This window comes from Erinaceus europaeus, chromosome 10 (assembly GCF_950295315.1).
Source record: "Erinaceus europaeus chromosome 10, mEriEur2.1, whole genome shotgun sequence".
Classification (NCBI taxonomy): Eukaryota; Metazoa; Chordata; class Mammalia; order Eulipotyphla; family Erinaceidae; genus Erinaceus; species Erinaceus europaeus.
This window is the reverse complement of record NC_080171.1, coordinates 17,282,462-17,309,030: the sequence shown is the minus strand read 5'-3', so window position 1 is coordinate 17,309,030 and position 26,569 is coordinate 17,282,462. Positions and strand designations below refer to the sequence as shown.

The window sequence follows — 26,569 nt, the reverse complement described above, 5'->3', positions numbered from 1 at the left end:
GCCACCTGCGCTTAACCCGCTGCGCTACCGCCCGGCTCCCGGCTCAGTATTTTTTTTAAAGTTTTTTTTTTTAATATTTATTTTCCCTTTTGTTGCCCTTGCTGTTTTTCATTGTTGTTGTTGTTATTGATGTCGTCATTGTTAGATAGGACAGAGAGAAATGGAGAGAGGAAGGGAAGACATAGAGGGGGAGAGAAAGATAGACACCTGCAGACCTGCTTCACTGCCTGTGAAGCGACTCCCCTGCAGGTGGGGAGCTGGGGGCTTGAACCGGGATCCTTATGCCAGTCCTTGTGCTTTGCACTACGTGTGCTTAACCCACTGCGCTACCGCCCGACTCCCAGAACTCAGTATTTTTTACTTGCTTTCTTCTTATCACATAGTCCTGACTTCCTGTGAGACTTGACTGATACAGGTATTTTGTGTGTGTGTGTGTGTGTGTGTGTGTGTGTGTGTGTCTGTGTGTGAGTTTAGGATACCCTTGGGTTGAGAGTGAAAAGTTCCAGAGATAAGAAGGCAATATTATTTTTTGAGTTTGGGATATAAGCTTTATCTCTTAGTCCTTGAGTACTTACTTTGTCCTAAGCCTTGGACTGGATGCTAGGTACACCAATAAGATATACATGATTAACACACAGATGTCTTTTTTAAAAAGATATTTTTATTTATTAGCTAGAAACAGAAATTGAAAGGGAAGAGGGAAATAGAGTTGGAGAGAGAGAGAGACACCTGCAGCCCTGCTTCACTTATGAAGCTTTCCCCCTGCAGGTGGGGACCAGGGACTTGAACCCGGTTCCTTGTGCACTGTAATGTGTGCACTCAACCAGGTGCACTACCACCTGGCCCCAACACACAGATGTCTTAAGAGAGCGAAGGCAAGATGGCTGACTCATCTTGGTGGTATGGTAGAGGTGGTCTTGGTAAAATGTTAGCAGGTGAGACCTAACGCTGAGAGGTGGGGAATAGCATTCCAGGTGATGAGAACAGTATGGACTAACCCTTAGAGGGCAGAACTGAAGACCTTCCGTTTGGGACAGTTCTTGCAGTGGGTGAAGGGACAGGAGGGATGAGCAGAGAGCAGAGACCAGTCTTAAACCTAGAAGTCTGAATTTTATCCCAAGGGCAAAAGTGAACAGAAGAGGCTGTAAAAGGATGTGATTTGCCTGGTCCACACCATTCTCCTCAACTCTAGTTCATGCCTCCTGTTAGTCTCCATATCTGTGTTATTCATTCTTGTATTCCCAGCATCCAGCGTAGAAAGTCTGGAACACAGTGGGGACATGGCAAAATGTTGTTGCCTTTCTGCCATCTTTTCAAACTCATGTTCCAGAATTGATACCAGTTTTCCCTTCCTTTCTTCCTCTCCCCCCTTCTTCCTGTCACCTTTTTCCTCAAGACTCATTCCCTCTATCTCCTTATTTTTCCCATTTGAAGCATGTGTTCATTCTTTGAAGCTCAGCTCCCTGTCTTCTCAGAGGGGATCACTTTTGGGCTCTGGGTGACATCTGGCACCCAAGTGAGTTGCAAGGGCGAAGTTCTGCGGATGTTTGAAGGACAGTTCCTGCAGGTACCCTTGGCCTCATTCAGAATTTGAAAGTACATTAAAGCAGGTAAAACCATGAAAACATCAGTCAGGAAAACAGAGAGGCTGACTGTATGGAAGAAAGAGTTTGTTTGAATTCACCAACTAGGACCGGACTTGACTCTTATCTAAGCTGAAGTGATTCAGAGGTGCTAATAGTGTTCTTTCTGCTCTTCCTCCTCCTCCTCAATTATTTTATTTATATTTCAAATAGGTAATATGTGCATCTGGTTCAACATTTGAAATGTACAAAAGGCACACAGTGAAAAGTAAGTCTTCTTCCCAAGCCTTACTTTCCTTCCCCAGAGTAGCTAGCTGTTAATTAGTTCCTAATATTGCCATTTCCTTTTTGAAACACTTCCTGCCCTTGGACTTTGTGATTTCATGGACCTACCCTGCATCCCTCCTCCCCATTGCCTACTCCTGTTTCCTTCACTGGCTTCTCCTCTGCCTGATCCAGACGTGTTGTGTGCCCCACAATTGGTCCTGGGACAGCTCCTTTTGTTCCTCTGTTCTTTTGCTAGGTAACCTCCGTACTGTGGTTTTAATATGCTGTCTATAAATCAGTGCCTTCCAAGTTTATTTGGTTGAGTCCTTGTTTCTTTTACTCTTTTGATTTACTAGTCATCTCCAACTTGATATCTAAGAAATGTCTCAAACTTAGCCTCTGGAAATCAAACCAAAGCCAAAAGTCAAAACCCCTTTGGTTCCCATTTTTCTTAGTCCAAGCCTCTTCCTTCTCTGATCTTCTCATAAGTGACCCTGCCATCTACCAGCTTAGCATCACCTTTCAGTGTCATTCTTGATTATTTCTTTTTCTCTCCAATGAATCCATTGATTTTTGCCCCTTCTTTTTGATAGAAAGCGAGATTCAGAGAGAGGTAGAAAATGAGAGGGAGAAAGAGAGAGACATCAGTAACACTGCTTCACTGCTCTTGAGGCTTTGCCCTTGGGGATGGGGACTGAGGGCTTGTGGCTGGTCTTTACACATGGCAACGTGCATGTGCTCTGTCAGGTGCACCCCCACCCGGCCTCCTGTTGACTGCTTTAAGAGCATCCTCTGATTGCACATTTTTAACAAGCTGATCAGGGGACAGATGTGAGGCAGCTGCTGCTCCATGGCCATGGCTCTGGAAGTCCTCTCTCTCTCTAGTACACTCTTCCCAGCTCTGTCCTGGGCCACAGCAGTAGCCTCCTAAGTGGTCTTTCTGTTTCCGTTCTTACCCACTGCAGTAAGTCTGGCATTCATTCACTCCTGTGTTGCTGGCCGAGTATGGGCCGAGGGCTGTTCTGGGTCCTGGGGTATTCCCATAGAGAAGGCCAAATGTCTCTGTGTATCTTCTGGCTGCACGCCCCACTCAGAAGCCGGCGTCAGTTACTTTACTCAAGACTTTCTGAAGAAAGCTACTCTAGGAATTCCGTGAAGTCTTTCATTCCTTGCCCTTTCAGACTGTTGCTCATGCCACCACTGACCTTTGACCTGCCTTCCAGTTTCCTCAGCTTCCTTGCTTTGGCCCTGTCCTCCCCCTGACTGCTAATGTTGATGCAGCTTGAACCCTTTCACTTGGCATCTCATGGGCTTCTGGACTGCGATGCCCTTTCTGGCTGCACCATAGGGTAAAGATGACTTGCATAGGGTTTGCAGCCCCTGTACTTTCCCTGGTTGCCTCTGACTTAATCTTTCCTTTTATAAGAGAGCAGTATTGGATGAGCGTGTCACACAGTGTAAAGAAGGAGTATGTTGTAACCAGGGAGTTTGTGTCATGGATCCTTCGGTTAAATAACAAACACGGTGTTCCTTCTGTCTGTCTGGATTGTGTAGCCAGGGAGTGGGCCCCCTCCAGTGTGTGAGCCTCCTGCTTGCGGCTCGTTCATCACAAGGTCATTATAGTGGCAGCTTCTGCCTACAGGTCCATGAAATGCCTTGTGAGGCTTTTCCTGGCCGTGGTTTGACATAAAAGATGAGGGACGTCTGCTTTGGATAGCAGAGATGGTACTCGGAGTTTTTGGGTCAGTTCTGGAGCTCTCTGAAGGAACCCCCTTTTTTTGTCACCCAATCTTTAACTCGGTTACTCTTTTTTAGTACCTCAGTATCAGCCAGGTGGTATAGGCATAGGGGATGCACTGATAGAAAAGGCACAGGCAAATTCCACATGGAGGGGAGTGGGTCTTCTGGCCAGGCAGGTGTCAGGCCTCGTTTGAGTCTGGTGAATCTTTACTGCAAGTCAGTGTCATGGCTGACTGGCTCCATGGCATGGAACTCACAGCTGAATGTCAGGACCTGGAACTTTGATCCCAGAACAAGGGTAGAGATATGCCTTGGCCAGACTACCCATGTAAACAAACAGCTCTAGCTAGGCCAGCATAAGCTTTTATTTATTTTTTCCTTTTTATTCTGGAAGATCAGAGAGGCCTAATTGGGATCTGCTGCCTCTTGTGGACTGCTAGAATTGCAAGGTTTATATATAATAGCTTCAGGAGAGGGAGCAGGACAAATAGGAGTGTCCTCACGGAAGAGTGACAAGGCTTGCAAGCAACTTGTCAGCTGAGCAGAGAGGAGTTAGGGGTTTTATCCAAAGAGCAGCTGGAGGAAATGCATCTGCTCAGTGTGAGGCAGGAGCAGACCTACCCGTAGGTTCTCTGAGGCAGAGTGGTGGTGGTGGTGGGGGGAGTGGGTGGGCAGAAGACCCTTTAATAACAGAGCCTCCCCCAGCAGGGTTCATTCATTTGATCACTCATTCACCTTCATTTGCTGGCTATGCAGTCTATGTTAGATTCTGTGTCAGGGAATAGAAATAAAATAAGACAAGGTTCCCGTCTTCCAGTTGTTTGTTGCTGGGAAAGGGTGGTCCTTCAGAGGAGTGTTAAAACAGAGGATGGGGGCCAGGTGGTGGTGGAACTTGGTTAAGCCCTCACATTACAGAGCGCAAGGAGCCGGGTTCAAGCCGCTGGTCCCCACCTGCAGGGGGGAAAACGTCACAAGCGGTGAAGCAGGTCTTCAGGTGTCTCTGTCTCTCTCCCTGTCTGCCCTCCCTTCTCAGTTTCTGTCTCTATCCAATGATTAATAAATAAATAATTTGAAAAAACCCAGAGGATGAACTAGAAATTGGGCAGAGCAGGATGGTGAATGAGGGATATTAAAGTTAGTAAAGGGACAGATGACCTTTGAGTAAAATTCCCAACCCCAGTAGAGCCAGTGCTTTAAGTTCCTGGGGGGAGGGGGACAGTTGGAGAGTCCCTTGAGGGTCTGTTGGGAAGTACTCTGGAGAGGACGCTAGCTTGGAGTCCCCGGGTTTGAGCCCCCAAACCTCACCATCGCTGAGGATCACAGCAGATCCTGCTGATCTAGGAAGGGCAGAGGTCCAGATGAGAAATGGCTGCACAGGCAGGAAGGATGCAGACCTTAGCCATAGCGCTAGGAGTAGGCCAGGGGCTTGCCCCAAGCCCCTCAGCAGGTTCTGTGCCTTGATTTAGTAGTTGCCTTGCTGTCTCTCCTCTTCCACCACCTCTGCTTTTGTCTCAGGGGCTCCAGGATGAGTGTCAGTACCTCCTTCAGCCACAGCTGATTGTCCGTCGTCTGCTGGACGTTGCTGTGCTGGTGCCCGGACGTCCCTCAGAGCAAACTCTCTCCTCCCATAATCGCTCAGCGCTGTTTAAGTAAGTTGAACATTTGCCCAGATCTGGTTCTTTCCCTCTCCTTCTCTGACCTCATACAGGGAACAGGGCTTCTTAGCTTGCTTGCCTGTTCCTGTTCTCTCTCTAGCTGCCCAATGCCCCCTGGAATGGGTGGATCCCGGTGTCTCTCTTCCCAGCACAGAAGGGACCTCCTGTTCTCCCTGCTCCCCACATGTCGCTTCCTTCTTCCTATTTCTGTAATTCTGGTGTCCCTCTCATCCCTCTGTATCATGTCTTTTCTGACCCCCAACCTCCCCTCTACCCAGGGTCTTTGTACCCAGTTTCACTTACAGGGTTTCTGCGCAGCTGGTGTGTGTGGGGGGCCGTGGGGCGTCTGCCTGCCCCCTGACACTGCGTCTACGTCCCAAGGCCCCACCCCTGCACAACTCGAGCTCTGTGGCCTGTGGAGGTGCCTTGGTCTGCCAGCTGGAGCTAGCACTCCCGCCCTGGGGGCACTGGGTCTACGTGCGCGTGGAGACACCATCCCGGGGCTCTGGCAGGACCATCCGCTTTCAGCTGTGTGTGAGGTTGCAAGGTCAGAAGCCCCACATCTGCCACCCCCACCCCCTCCGACCCAGGAAGTATTTCCATTCTTTCCATCTGTGGTTGGGAAGAGGCAGACATAGTGGCTGCATTTACTGACTCCCTGCCATGTGCTGCAGTCTCCTCACCCCTTCCCAAACTCTTTCACCATCCCTGGAATCCTCACACACAAGTCCTTGGAAAGCCTTCAGATTTTTAAAAAAATCTGACTTGGGGATTAGGGACCTTATTACTCTTGTTGATTTAGTGTCTTTTTCAGTTTTCTGAGATAGGCAGGACTTTAGGGACATAGTTCGTGTCAAATCCTATGCAAGTCAGTAAGAGGGCTTGACATATGCTGAGAGCAGTGTCTTCCCTGCCCTTGGGGAGGGGGAGTAATCTTGATTCCCTCCAACACTGTTTGACTGCTAGTGCTAGGATCGCCCCGGGCCCAATTCTGTGACCTTAGATGCTCCAGACTCCCAAGTGACATTAGATTCCAGTTTTCACCCCCACCCCCCATAACATTTGCTAAATCTTGTCTGGCTCAGAAATGGGTTGTGGTGGGGCAGTAGAACTGTGAGGGCAGCAAGCCTCAGCTCCTACTTCCTCTTCCCCACAGAATGCCCACAACCCAGCCTGTCCCGTGCCTTGGTCCCTGGAGCTGCCATGAACATGCCCCAGTCCCTGGGCAACCAGCCACTGGCCCCAGAGCCACCATCCCTTGTGACCCCTGTGACGGGCATTGGGACCACATCCCTACCTGAGCACTGCTGGCCGGTGCGTCCGACGCTGCGTAATGAGCTGGATACCTTCTCTGTCCACTTCTACATCTTCTTTGGCCCCACCGTGGCTCTCCTCCCTGAGCGCCCTGCCGTGTTTGCCCTGAGGCTGCTGCCTGTGTTGGACAGTGGAGGTGTCCTCAGCCTGGAACTCCAGCTCAATGTGGTACTGTATGGAGATCAGGGAGGCAGAGGGGGAACTTGAAAGAGAAGGTGTCAGGTGTACAGGGACTCGTACCTCTTTCTGGAGGTCTGTCCAGGTTTCAGCTCAATTTTGGTCAAGAAACGAGTCCTGGGTTACTCCTGTGAAAGGACTGGGCCAGGCAAGGCACCTTGGAGGAGTTTGGATTATCCCCAGTTTTCTAGGCCAAATCCCCACTCACTCAGGGTCTCTCTCCATGGTAGGTAGGTAGGTGTTTAGTTTCTTGGCATATCATCTGCGATGGGGCGCTGGCCGCCTGTTGAGCCTGTGCCCTTCATAACAAGATAGCTCTTGTTGCTAAAGACATTCCATCTTTCTCCTCAGATTCCATCTTTCTGCTCAGCGGTTTTGCCCCTATCCAGTAAATCTACCCATTTTTAAAAAATGTAGTAGACTTTACTTTTAGAGTAGTTTCAGGTTTACTAAGAAACTTAAGTGGAGTACACAGAGTTCTTTTATCTCTCTTCCCCCCTCAGTTTTCCCTACTAGTGATAGTGTGGCTGGCACATTCGTTACCTCCTTAGTCCAGTCTTAGCAACCCTTCAGATACTTTCCAGCCTCCCCAAAGCTGAACAGCCTCAGTGTCTTGGACCTCTGTCCAGCCTCTTCTTGCCATACTTCTGTTGGTTTTTGGGTCTCTGAAGTCATGGTTCTGCGCTGGCCTGGGCAGGTGGCAGGTGACAGGCCGCATTTGCACCTCTTGAGAGCCCCTTACCTCTTCCAGCTGCTGCATCACGGCAGGGCTCACCTGCAGCTTGTGGTACATGAAGGTCTTTGGGACTTTTTCTTTCTTTTCTTCAAAACAATTGTATATTCTCTCTCTCTATCTCTCTCTCTCTCTCCCCCCCCTCCAAGAATAATAAGCTCACCCGTCCAAAGGAAAAACTCTGGAAAGAAGAGGAAGTCATAAAAACTATATGTCCTCTTATTTCATTTCCACATGAACTGTTGTAATTATTTAGGTATCACCAAGGGGTGCACACATTTTTTTGTATCCCAAGTCTGGCTCATGTGAACTGCTGCCAGCTAATTCATCACACTTACTCTCTAGTGGTGCCTGGGATCAAACCTGCTGCCAGCTAATTCATCATACTTACTCTCTAGTGGTGCCTGGGATCAAACCCAGAGTTCATACATGGGAGGCATGTGCTTTACCACTGAGTTATATCCACAGCCCCCATCTTGCATTTTCAGAAGTGAAGTGTTAGTGCCTCAGGAGTCTAAAAAAAAAAAATTTTTTTTTTTTGTAATAATTTCTAAACTTCAGCTTTGGTGGTGCTGGGGATTGGACCTGTAGCCTTTAGTGCCTCAAGCAAAAAGTAAACATTTAAATGATTTAGTTTCTTTCCTTTTCTTTCTCTCTTTTTCTTTTCTTTCTTCCTTTCTTTCTTTTGCCACTAGAGTTATCCTGGGGCTCTGTGCCTGCTTGACTCCACTGCTCCCAGTGGATGGGTATATATATTTAAATAGAGACTGAGAAGTGGGAGAGGGGAGAGAGCAATGCCTCTGGTTCCTTTTAGCCCCAGCTGGATTGTTAGCATTTAATCCCTGTGACATTCCATCACCTCCTTCAGTAACTAGGATTCATTCACTTACCATATTCAGCAACAGCACCCCAAACCCCAGCGTAGGTCGGACTGAAAAAGAGGTGTTCTCTTTTGTCTTAAGAGCGTTTAAATAATTCTGTCCAAAGAGAAGGCCTTGCCATTCTCATCGGTCTCTGAGAGATCTTGGCGAAGATCGGAGAGCTAGTCTTTTCTAGGCTTCTTGTTTGTTCTGTTCTGTTCTGAGAACAGAAGAAAGGTTTTGATGTGACAATCACGTTTGAGATTAGAGTGTCCATTGGGATGAACGGGTGTGGGGTGTGGGAGTGTGAGGGTGGTGGTGGTAGGGCCTGGAGGGGGTGACAGCCTCTTCTGCCATCCCCAGAGCTCTCTGCACCAGGAAAATGTGACAGTGTTTGGATGCCTGACTCACGAGGTGCCCTTGAGCCTGGGGGACGCAGCAATAACCTGCTCCAGAGGTGAGGGTGAGAATGTGGCCGGCTTGGGTGAGGGTGGGCAGGCTAGGAGCTCGGAGGGGTGGGTGGGGTTCTTTGATGCAGATCCTACACTGATTCTTCCTTCCTCCTCCCTCCTCCCCTCAGAGTCCTTGACTGGCTTCCTCCTCTCTGTCAGCGCCACCTCCAGAGTAGCCAGGCTTCGCATCCCCTTCCCGCAGACGGGGACCTGGTTTCTGACCCTCAGATCCCTGTGTGGGGTGGGACCTCGGTGAGTGGTCTGGGGTGGGTGTGGGGTGGCAAGGAAGGGAACGGTTGCCCCTGCAGGGCCTCAGGTGACCCTAGTGTGCACAGGTTTGTGTGGTGCAGGAACGCAACAGCCGAGGTTCGACTGCGCACCTTCCTGTCCCCATGCGTGGACGACTGTGGGCCCTACGGCCAGTGCAAGCTGCTGCGTACGCACAACTATCTGTATGCTGCCTGCGAGTGCAAGGCTGGTGAGCAGGCGGGGTGGGCAAGTCTCGCCGGAGCGGGAGGGAGGCACGCTGCCTGAATTGAGCTTGGGTGGAGTCAGCAGGAGACTGCTGGCAGAAGTGTGTGCTGAGCCCAGGGCTGTCTCTGACCTCGTGTGCCCTCCCTGCCTGCAGGGTGGCGGGGCTGGGGCTGCACGGACAGTGCCGGCGCGCTCACCTACGGGTTCCAGCTGCTGTCCACTCTGCTGCTTTGCCTGAGCAACCTCATGTTTCTGCCGCCTGTCATCCTTGCCATTCGGAGCCGCTATGTGCTGGAAGCTGCTGTCTACACCTTCACCATGTTCTTCTCAACGGTATGCAGTGATTGATGTCTGTGTCTTTTTATTTATTTTGTCCTTATCAGAGCACTGCACAGCTCTAGCCTATGATGGTGCGGGGGATCGAACCTGTGACTTCAGAGTCCCAGTCACGCAAGTCTTGTATATAGCCATGATGCTATTCCCCCCACCCTGCCTGTATCTTCAAGTCAATTAGCTGGTGATGAGTGAAGGTCTATATTTCTTTCTTTTTTTAAAAAATATTTTATTTATCTTATTTTTGAGAGAGAAACAGAGAGAAAAAGACACAGAGAGAAACACCCGAGCACTGCACAGATCTGGCTTGTTGTAGTGTGTGGGGGGACTGAACCTGGGACTGCGGAGCCTCTGGCATGAAAGTCTCTTTGCATAACCATTATGCTATCTACCCCGCCCCAAGGTCTATATTTCTTTTTTTTTATATTTATTTTATTTATTTATTCCCTTTTGTTGCCCTTGTTGTTTTATTGTTGTAGTTATTATTGTTGTTGTCGTTGTTGGATAGGACAGAGAGAAATGGAGAGAGGAGGGGAAGACAGAGAGGAGGAGAGAAAGATAGACACCTGCAGATCTGCTTCACCACCTGTGAAGCGACTCCCCTGCAGGTGGGGAGCCGGGGTTCCAACTGGGATCCTTATGCCGGTCCTTGTGCTTTGCACCACCTGCGCTTAACCCGCTGCGCTACAGCCCGACTCCCCGAAGGTCTATATTTCTAAAATGTTCCTCCGTGGCTTGGAGATGGCTACACTCTCCATAGTATGAAGACATTTCCTCTTCACTGTGTCTTCTCCAGCATCCTTCTCAACCTTCATGTGCAGAGCATGGCATGTGTACAATATGATCTTTATAAAGTACATTGAGATCAATGAACAAGGTAACTTAAGATGAAGAATCACTGGAGACAGTGTGACCTCTAGCTGTTCACACCTTTTCTCTCTACCCTGAAGGGGCCTTTCCCTCCTCCATCTGGTTGAGAAGCCCAGTTTCATGGAATGGAATTGTGTTACACCCTCACCACTGTTTCCCGTGCACGAGGAGAGGAAGCCTGCACATTCACCACCTTTCCAATACACAGAGAGTTTTCACTGCCATCACGTCCTTTCATGAAGCTACACTGTGTCCATCCACTGAACTGGGATTTTTCTACAGCTTTGACATGCTATCCCTGACGATATGAAAAAAAATCCCCTTTCAGTTACCATGGCCTCTTTGACTTCTCATGGGACTATTTGTTTATGAGAGAGAGAGAGTGAGACCCCACAGCACTGAAGCTCCCTTCATTGTGGTGGGGGCTAGGACTTGAACCTGGGTCACACACGACAAAGCAGTGCGCTATCCGAGCCAGCTACTTCCGCAACGCTCCAGGAGCCCTTCATACCGCTGCTGCTCTCCAAGTCCTTTAGAGACAGCTATCTTACTAGCGCGCATGCAGATGAAATGTGACTCCGGTTAGAGGAGCTAGCGCTGTAGAGCCTTGGAGCATATGGGGAGAGTGTACCTAGTCTCCTGTCTTTTGCACAAGCATTCTGGGTTTTAACTCCAACGTATCTAGTGCCAGATGACTCCTCACCTGAAGTCTTGCCTGAACTCTTAGTCTTTTCCACCTGCACCAAAATACAGCACTGCCGGGCATCCCAGTTTTCCTGAGTGGCTTTCTTGCCATCCTCCCGTTTTGTTTCTTTAATTTTTAGACTTATTCTTTAGCAGTTTTCTTTTTCCCCTTTATTTTACTTTAAAATATTTTTTATTTGTTATTGATATTTTGTTACAAGATTATAAGATTACAGTGTATAGTTCCACACCACTCCCAGGTTGTTTCAGTTAAGGATCCATTAGTTGTATTTAAAGCTAAGAGCTACAGGACAGTAGATGACAGTCACCATCCCTGTCTTCAAATCTAGGACAGTCTACACTTAGGAATAACAGTGGATCTCTTCTTCTTTTTTAATTTTTATTTGTAAAATAGAAATATTGACAAGACTATAGGATAAGTGGGGTATATTTCGACACAGTGCCCACTCCCAGAGCTCCATATCCAATCCCCTCCCCTGATAGCTTCCATATTCTTTATCCCTCTGGGAGTAAGGACCTAGGATCATTGTGGGATGCAGAAGGTGGAAGGTCTGGTTTCAGTAATTGCTTCCCTGCTGAGCATGGGTGTTGCCAGGTCAGTCCATACTCCCAGCCTGTCTCCTAGTGGGGCAGAGTTATGGGGAAGCGGGGCTTCATGACACATGTGGGGTCATCTGCCTAGGGAAGTCAGGTTGGTATCATCTGGAACCTGGTGTCAGAGTGATGAAAGTGGAGGGTTGACTTTCCATGCCTGATGTCTTTGGACATATGCAGATCTATTCTTATCCAGGACGTGGGGACAAACATGTGGGGTTTACTCTTTAGGAGTTTTCAAATCTACTTTTTTAAAAATCTGAGCACTATTCAACTCTGACTTACAATGGTACCAGGCCTTGAATTTGAGACCTGGTGCCTTGGGCATGGAACTTTGTTGCATACATGACTATGCTATTTCTTCTAGTACAATATAAAAAAAAATTAAAGCCAAAACCAACAGGCTGTAAATTCAGAACTTGTTTTTTTAAAAATATTTATTCCCTTTTGTTGCCCTTGTTATTTTATTGTTGTAGTTATTATTGTTGTTGTTGGATAGGACAGAGAGAGGAGGGGAAGACAGAGAGGGGGAGAGAAAGACAGACACCTGCAGACCTGCTTCACCGCCTGTGAATCAACTCCCCTGCTGGTGGGGAGCCGGGGTTTAAACCGGGATCCTTCCATGGGTCCTTGCGCTTTGTGCCACCTGTGCTTAACCCGCTGTGCTACCGCCCAACTCCCCAGAACTTGGTTTTGTATATAGCCAAATCAGTCAGATAATCTGCTACAGATCCTCATGAAATCACTGTAATAGATTTATACTGTTATTATTGTCATCTCATTTTCAGTCTAGATACTTTGCCTAACATATAAGGTGAAACACAGAACCGGAATTCTCACTCAGCCTGACTCCATTGCCCACCTGTGTAATCCCCAAGCTCTGTTACTCCCTTGCGTCAGAGCAGTGAGTGTGTGCTAGAAAAATTCCTAACCTGACTTCAGTTGCTCAGATGTTATGAACTATATAGAGAAATTTAAGACCACAGCTTAGTAGTTCTCAAATTCTCTGAAGATGAGAAGAATCAGAAAGTATAATTAAACCAAATGCAAGGGATTAGGGAAAATGTACCATATATTTCAGTTGTGGAACTCGAACTCTCACAGTGTGAACTACACAATTTCACTTTTCTACCCGACTCCTCATAATTGGGCCCCCAAAGACCCGCAAAACCGATACCCTGGGCCTGGTAGCTTTCCTTGCTGACTGCTGTCATCCTGGCTGCAAGCCCACCTTTCATTGCCTCTCTTTTCCTCACAAGTAATTATCAGTGGCCCTTGGCAAAACCCTACAACTGTTTCCAAGAGAAAATATAGGCAGAAATAAGAGAGTAGCACTAAATTTCATCATCATCATCTTCTATTTTTAATATTTATTAAGATAGAGACAGAAATTGAGGGGGAGGGAGATAGAGAGGGAGAAAAAGAGAGACACTCGCAACACTGCTTCACCACTCATGAAGTTTCCCTCCTGCGGGCAGGGGCTGGGTTTGTGAACCCAGGTCCTTAAACACTGTAACAGCACTTAACCAGGTGCATCTCCTCCCAGCCTCATCATTTTCTGAATGCAGATACCCTAATCTTCCATTTTCACACACTTCATATTGGAATATTAGATGACTATGTAGTTATGTTTTTTTCTTTTTTATTTATAAAAAGGAAACATTAACAAAACCATAGGATAAGGGGTACAACTCCACACAGTTCCCACCGTCAGAACTCCGTATCCCCTCCCCTCCCCTGATAGCTTTCCTATTCTTTATCCCTCTGGGAATATGGACTCAGGGTCATTATGGGGTGCCAAAAATCCTGGCATTTTTCCTTTTCAGAGTCCACCATCCTTTTCTGGGATAGGGCTGTATGGTCTTCTGAGAACTTCCCCTGTTCGTGTCTAATGCATTTTCTTGTAGCATGCAACACACATGCACAGCTCTCTCCCCCATAGAAAGAAACAACTTAGGGTAACTTTCCAGAATTACCATAGAGAAACTGAATAAGGTATCAAATTAGATTAGAATTATATTACTATAGAATTATATTACTACAGGAATCACTTTGTAGTATACATTTATTTTCTTATTACTTTTTTTTTTGTTGTTGTTGCTGGGACTTCACTCAATCAGAAAAAGTCTGACTTTTTTTTTTTTCCAGATAGTGAGAGAGAGAAATAGATACAGGGAGGGAAAGGCACTATGGTGCTACAGCTTCCTCCAGTGTAGTGGGGCCATGGCCAAAGCTGAGTTGTACAGTGGACAAAGCAGGCACACTACACAGGTGAGCTATCTTGCCAGCTAGCCTCAGATTTCTTTCTTTTTTAATTTATTAGTGATTTAATATTGACTTATAAAATAAGATAACCCCTTTCCTACCACCAGAGTTTTTTTTAAAAAATATTTATTTAATTTATTTATTCCCTTTTGTTGGCCTTGTTGTTTTTATTGTTGTGGTTATTATTGTTGTTGTTGTTGTTGGATAGGACAGAGAGAAATGGAGGGAGGAGGGGAAGACAGAGAGGAGGAGAGAAAGATAGACACCTGCAGACCTGTTTCACCGCCTGTGAAGCGACTCCCCTGCAGGTGGGGAGCCGGGGTTCGAACCGGGATCCTTATGCCAGTCCTTGTGCTTTGCGCCACCTGCGCTTAACCCGCTGCGCTACAGCCCGACTCCCCCACCAGAGTTTTGTGTCACCATCCCCTCCATTGGAAACTGCAGTAGCTCTCCCAAGATCACAGATGTGGGTTGATTGTTACTTCTTTTCTTTTCTTTGGCCTCCAGGGTTATCACTGGGGCTCAGTGCTAACACTGTGAATTAATCCACATCTCCTGTGGCTATTTTTTTTTCCATTTTTTTGTTTGTTTTGGATAGGACAGAGAAATTGAGAGGGGAGGGGAAGACAGAGGGAGAGAGAAAGATAGACACCTATAGACCTGCATTAACACTTGTGAGGTGAGTCCTGCATGTAGGGAGCCTGGGGCTTGAGCCGGGATCCATGTGTAGGTCCTTGCACTTTGTATCATGTGCACTTCACCTGGTGTGCCACTGCCCGGGCCCTGACTATTATATCTATAACTGCCTATCTATATTTCTATATTCTATAACTGCCTATCTATATTTCTATATTCTATAACTGCCTATCTATATTTCTATATTCTATAACTGCCTATCTATATTTCTATATTCTATAACTGCCTATCTATATTTCTATATTCTGTAACTGCCTATCTATATTTCTATATTCTATAACTGCCTATCTATATTTCTATATTCTGTAACCTGTAACTGCCTATCTATATTTCTATATTCTGTAACCTGTAACTGCCTATCTATATTTCTATATTCTGTAACTGCCTATCTATATTTCTATATTCTGTAACTGCCTATCTATATTTCTATATTCTGTAACCTGTAACTGCCTATCTATATTTCTATATTCTGTAACTGCCTATCTATCTATATTTCTATATCTGTCCTTTTTTCCTATGGTTCTGCCTTCTCTTCCTTTCTAAGTCATACCGACTACCTTACTACTTTTGTTTTTCCTCTTCTCTCTCTGGGTCCTGATGGAATTGGGGTTCAGAGCTCTCTGTTCATCTTCCCCTAACATTTCTCACCCTCTGGGAGTATGGACAAAATTCTTTTTTTTAAATTTGTTTTTGTTATTACTTTTACTTATTGGATAGTCATTGGAGAGACAAAGAGACACCTGCAGCCCTGCTTCACCACTTGCAAAGATTCCCTCCTGCAGTTGGGGACTGGGGGCTCTGAGTATTATAACATGTGCAGTCAACCAGCCAGCCCCTATTTTAATTTTATTTTTTAAATTAATTTATTGGGTAGAGACAGAGGGAAGGGAGAGGTAGGGAAGGAGAGAGACAGAGAGACACCTGCAGCCCTGCTTCACCACTTGCAAAGCTTTCTCCCTGCAGGTGGGGACTAGGGGCTTGAACCTGGGTCCTTGTACATTGTAACATGTGTGCTCATTTGGCCCTAGGGCAAAATTCTTTATGGGGTGCAGAAGGTGGGAGTTCTGGTTTCTGTAATTGCTCTTCTTTGCTGAACATGGATTTTCAAATTCATTTTCTTCTCTCTCTCTCTCTTTCTTTCTTTCTTTCTTTCTTTCTTCCATCATTCCCTCCCTCCCTCCCTCCCTCCTTCCTTTCTTCCTTCCTTTCTTTCTCTCTTTCTTTCTTTCTATTGATTTAATAATGATTGACAAGAATGTAGGATAAGAGGGTACAATTCCACACAGGTCCCACCATCCCAGATTTCTTAAGTACTCCAATATTCCCATGTCATTTTTACCACTTATTTTATTGATACGAGTCATAGGTATACCAATTAAAGAATCCACAATTTTTAGTAGGACAGTTCCTTCTGACTGTAATTAATTTTTTTCTTACTTCAGTTTTAATTTAACATTACCCCTATGGATTTTCTACTTCAGTAGACAAATCTTGTTGACCCTTTAGTGCACTCAGAGAGTACTCATGGAATATTAGTGAGGTGATGGCTCCGTGACTTCTCTACTCCAGAGACAACAGCGCCATTGTTTCCCACTTTTATTTTTTCAGTGCAGAGAAACTCCTAGGAGAAAATCAGTCTTTAATTAATTTTACATTAGATGTCTCTTTAATTAGTTAGGTAGTTCAGCCTTTTCTACATACACATACATTTATGTATACCGTCTTCTCCAAGATTGAAGGATTTATTCCGCCGAATCCCTCTTGCAGAATGTTCTGGAATTTCCTTCTGTATGTACATGAAGTTCAGGCCTATGGGACAGGTGCTTGGTTAAGACAGAAATGTAAAATTAATGCCATAAAAGTCAAATACAAATCACACACTGGGTAATTTAGTGACCTGTAGTACTCACAGGTCCATTGTGAGTAGAGTAGATAATTAAGGAAGTCATCTTCAGTGTTGTTTGCATAGTAAAAGAATACCACTTGGAAAAAAAAAAAGTCCATTTCTAGTGTTCTGAGAAATCTCCAAGCTGTTTTCCACAAGGTTGGAATCAATTTACATTCTCACTAGCAGTGTAGAAAGATTCATTCCCCCTACCCCTGTGTCCTTTCTGATGTGACATTCTCATGAGTGTAAAGTGGTATCTCACTGTTGTCTTTATTTGCTTTTCTCTGATAATCAGTGACTTTGAACACTTTCTCATGTCTGCTTGCCCTTTAGATCTCTTCTATAGTGAAGATTCTGGCCATGTTCTTGCCCCATTTTGTAGTGGGGCTGTTTGCTTTTTGGTTGCTGAGTTTAGTGAACTCTTACCTATTTTGGTTATTACCCCTTTACCTGATGTATGTCATGTAAAGATCTTCTCCCATTCTGCAGGGTGTCTTACTGTTTTGGTGATGGTTTGACGTAACCCTGCTTTTGTTTCTGTTCCCTTGCTGTTGTATCTGAGCCTTTAGATATTTTTGAAGGACAGATCATGAAGTCACCTGTCAAATGCTTTCTTCTATGAGTTAGCTAGCTTCTTGTCTAATGTCCATGTCTTTGATCCATCTGTAGTTGACGTTTGTGTGTGGTGATATATATATGGTGGTCCAGCTTCCTTTGTCTGCGTGCATCAACCCAATTTTCCCAGTACAATATGTCGAAGAGACTTTTCTTTCTCCATTTAATGCTTTGGGTCCCCTTATAAAAAATTAGTTGTCTGTACATTTGTAAAATATTGATTTTTTTTTTTTTTTAGGAACCAAGTAATCACCTAGTTATCAGCACAAATAAGACTTTTATTGACATATTTATTTGTGAAATGTATATCAAATGAATATTAATGAGTAAAACCAAAAGTTACTGAAAAACACACTTTTTAGACATTTTCAAACTTGAACTCTTTATTGTCATTGGGGTTTCACTGTTTCAGACTAGCTTTTTTTCTTTTTCTTTTTTTTTTTCCAGATAGAAAAGAAGAGAGAGAGAGAGAGGTGTAGCTGGACTCAATCCTGGGTTGTGCCAGTGACATGTAGCACACATTCAACTGAGCTGTCTTGCCAACCCCAAACTTTAATTCCACTGTTGATAGTAAGTCCCATGGATGTTTCCCAAGAGGATCTCATTCACTCAACTTAATTAAGATGGAACTATGTCCCCAAACTTTAAGCCCCTTTAAAAGCCTTGGAAAACTCAATGTCAAACATGTTTGTTCCAAGGTGGTTCCTTTTTGGAGGAAAACTCCCCCCCCCCCCCTAAAATCAAGGAAGAGAAAAATAATCCACAAATTTAAATCTTACATCTTAAAATTTGCAGGGATCAAATCCAAGGTTTTACGAGGTTAACCAATGCCCTGAAGTTTTCATTAGAATACATTTTTTTTTAAAAAAAACAGTGCTGGGATTTAAGTCACAGTCTCATGCATGTCCTCTGTCATCCTGCCACATCCTCAGTTGGTCAGTTTGATGTTTTAGGATTTTGTGTATGTTAGTGTAAGAGAAAGAAAGAGAGCCGGTAGCTCTGCTTTTGTTCTCCATGTAGCTCTACCTATTTTTTGGTCTCTCTTGCTCTTATGTGGGATCAGGGGTCAAACGGGGCCTCAAAACCAAGTCTCCACACATGCAAGGCCTATACTGTACCACTAACTCACTCCTGTGGCCCCTCACATTTATCTATATTTGTTTATTTTAAAGTAATCTGCTTTTATATCTTGTTTGCTTTTTTAAATTTTTATTTAGAAAAAGGAAACACTGACAAAAAACATAGGATAAGAGGGGTACAAGTCCACACAGTTCCCACCACTAGAACTCCGTGTCCCATCCCCTCCCCTGATAGCTTTCCTATTCTTTATCCCTCTGGGAGTATGGACTCAGGGTAATTATGGGGTGCAGAAGGTGGAAGGTCTGGCTTCGTGTTTATTCAAAGTTTATCATCATCATCATCATCATCATCACCATCATCATCATCATCATCATCATCATCATCATTTATTAATGAGTAGAGGAGAGAGAACCAGAGCATCTGTCTGGCACACGCAAGGCTGGGGACTGAACTTAGGGTCTCATGCTTGAGAGTTCAAGGCTTTCCTCTCTGAATCATCTTCTGGCCACTACTTTTACTTACTTATATTTCAAAATATTTAGCTTCTTCCTGCCCTCATTTTATTTTTACTTTTTGCCCTCTGTTGAAGTTATAGTTTTTGCATTTTGAGTGATTAGGTAGGTAAGATCTTTCACAAATTCAAAGGAAACGGTAACATTAAAAAAAGACTTTGTTTTTTTATTGGAGGGGAGGGTGACTGACTGGCCAAAGCACTGCTTAACTCTGGCATATAATGGTGCTGAAGTTTGAACATTTGGGGCTTTGGGAATGAAAATATGGTGCATTGCCACTGTACTGTTTATTGAGAAAGAGAGACACACACAGAAAATGGTCGGTTACAGATTGTGTGCTCACAGCACTGTCCTGCCTGCCGCATCACTTCCCAGAGGTTAGCATGAACATTTTCTTTCTCATTATTGTTCTGTTGAACAAAATGGCAACTCAGAATCTTGGTTCAGTCTGCTTTAATTTCACACTTTTTTAAAATAATTTTTTTGTTATCTTTATTTATTGGATAGAGACAGCTAGAAATCAAGAGGGAACAGGGAGGGATAGAGAGGAAGAGAGACACCTGCAGCACTGCTTCACCACTCGTGAAGCTTTCCCCCTGCAGGTGGGGACTGGGGACTCGAATCTGGGTCCTTGCACATTGTAACATGAGCAACCATGTTACAATAGTGTGCCACTACCCGCCCCCCCCTTTTTAAAAAAAAATAAAAGGAATGTTGTCTGGTTAAGGTTTGAGGTATTGTGGTTTATGAGTTAAGAATCTAACATTCCTTTCCCCTAAACTTTAAAAAAAAATTTTATTTATAAAAAGGAAACAAAAACCATAGGGTAAGAAGGGTACAACTGACAAAAACCATAGGATGAGAGGGGTACAACTCCACACAGTTCCCACCACCAGATCTCTGTATCCCCTCCCCTCCCCTGATAGCTTTCCTATTCTTTAACCTTCTGAGAGTATGGACCCAGGGTCATTATGCGGTGCAGAGGTTGGAAGGTCTGGCTTCTGTAATTGCTTCCCCACTGAATATGGGTGTTGACAGGTCGATCCATACTCCCAGCTGTCTCTCTCTTTCCCTAGTGGGGCAGGGTTCTGGGGAAGTGGAGCTCCAGGACACAATAGTGGGGTTGTCTGCCCAGTAAGTCTGGTTGGCATCACAGTAGCATCTGGAACCTGGTGGCTGAAAAAAGAGTTAGCGTATAGAGCCAAACAAATTGTTGACTAATCATGAACCTATAAGCTGGAATAGTTCAGATGAAGAGTTGGGGGGATCCTCTGTTTTCTTCCTGACCTCACCTCCACTTTTTCATGTTCATAACTCATTCAGTCAGGAGGCAAGACTTTCATTTCCTTCCCTCCCTAAAGTTACAGAGGACCTGGGGGAACACGTGTGGGTCAGAGCTGAAACAGATTGATTCACAGTATCTTGAGATTTTTTTTTTTTCCTTCTTCTGCTTCAATCTGCTGTCATGTTTCAGCCTCACCGTAGTGAGAGTTGGTTAAGTCTGTCTAGGCCAAAACACTTTTCTCTCATCATAGCTTTAAGATTTTCCTTGTCACCCTGTTTGCATCACCACAAACAACCCATCATTTCTGACACAGGTCAGGAACCTTGTCAGAGGTGGGAGGAGTGAGCATGCCACTCTGTCGTCTCTTCTCAGTTGGGAATCATTAATCATTTGTCCTGAGAAGTGCTAACTTTTTTTTTTTTTTACACCTGTTTATTGACTTTTTTTTTTTTTGCCTCCATGGTTATTGCTGGGGCTCAGTGCCTGCACCATGAATCCACTGCTCCTGGAAGCTATTTTTTCCCACTTTTTTTTTTATCATTGTTATGGTTATTATTGTTGTTATTGATGGTATTGTTGTTGGATAAGACAGAGAGAAATGGAGAGAGGAGGGGGAGAGAAAGGTAAGACACCTGCAGTCCTGCTTTACCACTTGTGAAGCGACCCCCCTGCAGGTGAAGAACCGGGGGCTGGAACCGGGATCCTTATGCCAGTCCTTGAGCTTCGCGCCATGTGTGCTTAACCTGCTGTGCTACCACCCGACCCCCCCAACTTTTTCTTCAGTTGTGTTCCTATGGCACAAAGGGATATGTGCTCTTGTCATCTTTGCACCAGAGGTATTCTCAACATTATAAATATTCTTAGTCAATTTTCAAATCATATAAACACTACATAGAAATTAAGAGAAAGGTGGTAGCAGATGCCAAATGTTCAGACGGAGAACTCAGGGTACCTTTGCACTACTCTTGAATTAGAAGAACTCGAGATGCCAAAGAACATGAGAACATTGTCCGGGGATAGACAGGTCGGGGATCACAGACCTCGGTTCCTTAACTGAGGTGCTTGGAATAGCTTGATTCAGTTATTGGCTTGTCTCAAACATCATGACACATTTTGGCATAGGAAAACATAGAAAAAAATACACTGTGACTTTCCTGACAACCCAGTATAAGGTACCCCCTGCTCTTTCTTTGAAACTTCTCAACGACCGAGACCCTAACATTCCCCCTAGTGTGGGCTGTGCGAGCACTTCTGCTGCCCAGATCCTTCCCTGAGCCACAAGATTCCTTCTTCTCATGATATCAGGATGCCAGTTTTTCTTCTGTGGCCTCACAGCTTTGAGTCTGAGGGTGCCAAGACGGCCAGTTAGTCTGAGAGTGAAGCCCAATCCAGAGTCTGAGCTGTGTGGGGAGACCGGAATGAGCTGTAAGAGGAGGCTGGGGTACTTGGGGGAGGCTTGGAGTCTGGTTTGGCCAAGAGCCCCAGATTAGGGGACTGGGGACGGGGGTCACAGGCAGGGCACACATAGGCATGAGGAAAAAGAGACGGATTAGCTCAGCTTGAGCACCCTGGGCTGCCCTGGCCTAGCGCTCTAGAATATAGTCTAGCGGCATGTGTACTGGGAAGGTGGGGAAGAGGGTAGGCTGTAACGGTACACTGTTTTTATCCCGTTGCTCTGAGGAGTGAAGAACAGCATGTCCCCCCATTCTGCTCCACACACCACTCTCCAGTGTCATTGGCGTGCAGCTCGGCCCCTGGCCTCTCAGTGTCTGTCATTTCTCCCTCCAGTTCTATCACGCGTGTGACCAGCCAGGCATTGTGGTTTTCTGCATCATGGACTATGATGTGCTGCAGTTCTGTGACTTCCTGGGCTCCCTAATGTCTGTGTGGGTCACCGTCATTGCCATGGCCCGTTTACAGCCTGTGGTCAAGCAGGTCAGTGCCGAGTGGGCCCCGTGGGACAGCCCTAGCCAAAGTCTGCTGAACCCAGTCCCGCCCTCTCCCTGGGGACATTGCCGAGCACCCCTCGTGGCAGCCAGCCCCTGGAGTCCTCTTTCTCTAGGTGCTGTATTTGCTGGGGGCTATGTTGCTGTCCATGGCTCTGCAGCTTGACCGGCATGGACTCTGGAACCTGCTTGGACCCAGTCTCTTCGCCCTGGGGATCTTGGCCACAGCCTGGGTAAGGGTGGGATGCCTTGGGTGGGTGCCCCAGTAGGACTTGGGAGCAGGTCCTGGGTGACTGGTCTCCAGTTGACAGTGGACTCGGATCCAGTCATTGTTCTTATGCGACTCTTCGGTGTCCACTGCAGTGTTGGCGCAACTGGGGCTCAGGGGAAGCTCTGACGTGGCTTTCAGGGCCTTGCATTCCTGAACCCCATTTCTCTGTCTCCCCCAGACAGTACGCAGCGTCCGCCGCCGGCACTGCTACCCACCCACTTGGCGCCGCTGGCTTTTCTACCTGTGCCCCGGGAGCCTTATCGCAGGCAGTGCTGTCCTCCTCTATGCTTTCGTGGAGACGCGAGATAACTACTTCTACATTCACAGCATTTGGCATATGCTCATCGCTGGCAGTGTGGGCTTTTTGTTGCCACCTCGTGCCAAGACTGACCACCGGGTCCCTTCTGGATCCCGGGCCCGGGGCTGTGGTTACCAGCTATGCATCAACGAGCAGGAAGAACTGGGCCTGGTGGGCCCAGGAGGGACAACTGTCAGCAGCATCTGTGCCAGCTGAGAGGAGCTTGGGGCCTGGCCCTTTCACAGGGGCAGAGAGCTCCTGGGGTTACTCCTGGGGGCGTGGAAACCTGGCAGGGATGAGAGACAAGTTACATTTCTTGAGGATATTGACTCTTTCATAGGACACAGAACTCTCTGGGGACCTGGAGCACTTCCTCAGAGCCTGAAATCCTCCTGCATCTTTGGACTGGAGCCCGTGTGAGGCCACAGAACCCCTTCCTGGCCAAGAAGTCCCTCGTTGGGGTATGGAGGATATGAGGCCCTTCTGAGGACATGGACATCTTCGCAGGGAGATAGAATCATCTCAGGACATGGCATTCCTGAAGGGATGGAATCATTCTTAGGGAAATGCAGTCTCCAGAGCTTCCTGGCAGCTCAGCAACCCTGGCTTCAGACTTCCTCTCCAGAGGCAGCACGACAGCTGCGCTGCGCCAGCCAGAGGAGACCATAGGACAGTCGGGGTTGAGGCTGCAGGGTAGCGCTCCTGACTGATGCGGGCGGAGTCTGTTGTGTCTCCAATGAAACATTTGCTGGTTCTCTGTCTCCTTTTCTTCTTCCCTGGGGCCCAAAGTGAGAGGGAAGAGGAGGAGGAGCTCTTGGTCGTGGGATCCAGCCCAGCCTCAGTGAGTGGCTGGAGGTTCGGTGTGAGGCAATGCCCCACCACGTCAGGCTGCAGCAGTGGGGAGGAGAGAGAGAGAGAGAGAGAGAAGGGCCGGGGCGGGAACTGAGATGATTTAAGTCAGAGAGACACACTGTCCTTGTGCCCACACGCAACAGGGAAGGAAGCTGCAGGCCCATAGTAGCAGTTACAGATCTCAGATGTATGGGAAACATCACAATAATGTCTTTTCCCTTTAAGCTTCCATTTGGTCTGCATGTCAGAAACATTATCCTTTGCCATCTAGGGATTTCTTTGTCTTCCACCTGGGTCACAGTTGAGTTCCAAGGGTCTTATGCGATGCCAAGATGTCGGGACAGTGTTTCTCTGGACACAGGGTCCATCCTGCACCCACACCCTAGTGTTTCCATAGCTAATGGGTCATCCATCCCAGAAGGGTTCTGTGTGCTCGTTGATACAACCTTTTATAATTCTGGTCCTCTTCCGTGCCCCAAACACTTACTTGGGATAGCTTGTGTATTCACACACCAGTTGAGGCTACTTCCCCTCTAGTGTCCTTTGCTGGGCTTTCTTTTTTCTTTTTTAATTTTTTATATTTATTTATTCCCTTTTGTTGTCCTTGTGTTTTATTGTTGTAGTTATTGTTGTTGTTGTTGATGTTGTCATTGTTGGATAGGACAGAGAGAAATGGAGAGAGGAGGGGAAGACAGAGAGGGAGAGAGAAAGACAGACACCTGCAGACCTGCCTCACCTCCTGTGAAGTGACTCCCCTGCAGGTGGGGAGCCGGGGCCTCGAACCGGGATTCTTAGGCCGGTCCTTGCACTTTGCTCCCTTAGCTGGGTTTTACTTGACTAACACGGTGAGAGTTGCTTCTGCTTTTAGATCCCAGAAGCCTACCCAGGGTCATGGACTGGGGAGTGGGGCTCAGGGGCCCTCCAGTCTGGGATTCTTCCGTGTCATTGATTTTACTATGTATATGTATCTTCTCCTTTCTCCTCCTCCTCCTCCTTAGGGGAGGGAAACCTACCTTTCACTTACGTTCCCCTCCACCCCAAATCTTTCTTTGTCTGTGCCTTCAGTTTTTCCCTTTAGGAACTAAGGTTTTGAAACTTAAAAACCAGGAAAATAGTCCTTTGTTCTCTGCTGTCTGGAATCTCTCCCTTGAGATACACCACGGAGTGACACAGCCAGCTGGCTGGAGGTCGAGGAGTAAGGGACAGGCTCCTGTTCCTGTGTTAGATGACTTCTCCATCAGTGAAGATGTCAGGTCAGTAAAACAGGTACACGGAAATGAATGGGACTTGAGACAGCTAGTAGGAAAAGAAGGCACTGAAGAGGGAAAGAAAGCTGGGACCAGGTCCACTTAGGTAGGAGGGTGTAGGGCTTTCTGGAGAGGGGGTGTTTGAGTTGGGAATGCGCGAGTTCCCATGATGCCAAGATTTTGGGGGTGTTACCTGTGGTCATTATCATCTATATTGAATTCCTCCCCTGAGAGATTTCCATTATTCCATTTGGTCCACAGTCAGCAAAGCACTTTGAACAGGGTCTAGCGTGGTTCCCCAGAAGAGTAAAATGCATGTTATCTAAATGGGAACGGTTAGATTTGCGCCACAATGCCCAGGACTAGGTAAACATAGTGTCAGCACAGACTGATAGCAGGGAACTGGAACTCATTCAGTGTGCCAGCGCCTGGAGAGCTAGTTTGGGTAGAGTGGGACTGTGGAGGCAGGCAGTTGGTGATAAGAGAGGATGTAGAGGTAGCGTCTGGTTTCTGTCCTATGGGAAATGAGCCACTAGAGAGACTTCGAGAAGAATTGCACCATGGGATTGGTATTTTGATGATTGGTGCTGAGTAGGGATTTTAGAGTTTGGAGGATAAAAATTAAGTGACTTAATTGTTGCATTGTTCCAGAGAGATGAGGTGGCAAGTGTTTTTCTTTCTTCTTTTTTTTTAAATTAAATCTTTTTCTTATTTTAAATATTTATTTATTCCCTTCTGTTGCCTTTGTTGTTTTATTGTTGTAGTTATTACTGATATCATTGTTGTTGGATAGGACAGAGAGAAATGGAGAGAGGAGGGGAAGACAGAGAGGGGGAGAGAAAGATAGACACCTGCAGACCTGCCTCACCACTTGTGAAGCGACTCCCCTGCAGTTGGGGAGTTGAGGGCTCGAACTGGGATCCTTACACCAGTCCTTGCGCTTTGCGCTACATGTGCTTAACCCACTGCGCTACCGCCCAACTCCCCAATTGTTTTTCAAGGCAATTCAGAGAAGGGGGTTCTGATTAGAGAGCAATCACATCAAGTCTATAGGATTTGATGGCTGACTGGACAAGCAGAGTAGCGAGAGACAGTCTTATCATTGTCTTATTTCTGGCTTGGTGACCTTGAGTAAAAGTTGCCATTCTTGAGGGGGTGACAAACCCTTGGGGGTTAGAATGAGCTCAGTTTAGGGTCTGTGTGGTGGTGTACTCAGTAGAGCCCACATTGCCTTGTAGAAGGATTCAGATTGAGGTCATCATCTTAGTGGTTCACCCACTTCAGTGCCAAAGGCTACATGCCCACTGTGGGTTTGCAGGTGACTCCTTCCATGTTCTTCCTCGGGCACCGTGGCTGATGGAGGTGCCACCAATTATTAAGACCGGGAAGAACACACTATAGCTTCTTACACTGCAGTTATATCAACCCACAACCACTGGCCATGTTTAACACTACCATGTGCCCAGAAGGAAGAGAACCAGAAATACTGCAGAATGTTTGGCTATGAATTTTTTTTCCCTCTCTCTCTCTCTGATTTGGTAGGAGAGTGGGAGAGGGAGAGAGAGAGAACACCAGAGCATCACTGTGGTACATGTGATGTTGGGGGTTAGACTCAGGACTTCTTGTTTGGGACTCCAGCACTTTATCTACTGCACCACCACCCACATCACTGCATGAGAAGCTAACCAGGAGAAAACTTAGTCTGCGGTTAACTCCACTCGCCCTGAACTTCTTCCGTCTAGTCTGCTTTTACTGAGCCGTTCCTGGTCCAGCAGTTTACGAATGCAGGGATCAGGGAGGAGAATGCACATCCTACATGTACATTTTGAATCTCCAAATTTCACTTTCTAGAGGGAT

General features: G+C 46.4%; 1 protein-coding gene and 1 long non-coding RNA gene across 4 annotated transcripts in view; one reads left to right on the top strand and one right to left on the bottom strand.

Annotated features, from left to right (window-relative positions):
- The window catches only part of TMEM8B (transmembrane protein 8B), a 32,680-nt gene extending 9,314 nt beyond the window's left edge, over window positions 1-23,366 (top strand). The window contains exons 4-13 of one of the 3 annotated variants that reach the window (XM_016188028.2): window positions 5,106-5,239; window positions 5,524-5,792; window positions 6,402-6,727; window positions 8,693-8,786; window positions 8,910-9,033; window positions 9,117-9,259; window positions 9,410-9,588; window positions 21,887-22,033; window positions 22,161-22,277; window positions 22,498-23,366. In XM_016188028.2, coding sequence (XP_016043514.1) covers window positions 5,106-5,239; window positions 5,524-5,792; window positions 6,402-6,727; window positions 8,693-8,786; window positions 8,910-9,033; window positions 9,117-9,259; window positions 9,410-9,588; window positions 21,887-22,033; window positions 22,161-22,277; window positions 22,498-22,953 — 1,989 coding nt within the window. In that variant the 3' untranslated portion in view covers window positions 22,954-23,366. Of the gene's footprint in view, window positions 1-5,105; window positions 5,240-5,523; window positions 5,793-6,401; window positions 6,728-8,692; window positions 8,787-8,909; window positions 9,034-9,116; window positions 9,260-9,409; window positions 9,589-21,886; window positions 22,034-22,160; window positions 22,278-22,493 lie in introns of all 3 variants that reach the window. The other 2 variants (XM_016188029.2, XM_016188030.2) reach the window with 2 other exon arrangements.
- On the bottom strand, window positions 4,296-5,107 carry LOC132540837 (uncharacterized). Its single transcript, XR_009551963.1, has 2 exons — window positions 4,896-5,107; window positions 4,296-4,541 (listed from the first exon to the last, which is right to left on the bottom strand). It is a non-coding gene; the product is annotated as an uncharacterized LOC132540837 (long non-coding RNA).
- Window positions 23,367-26,569: the final 3,203 nt, after the last annotated feature.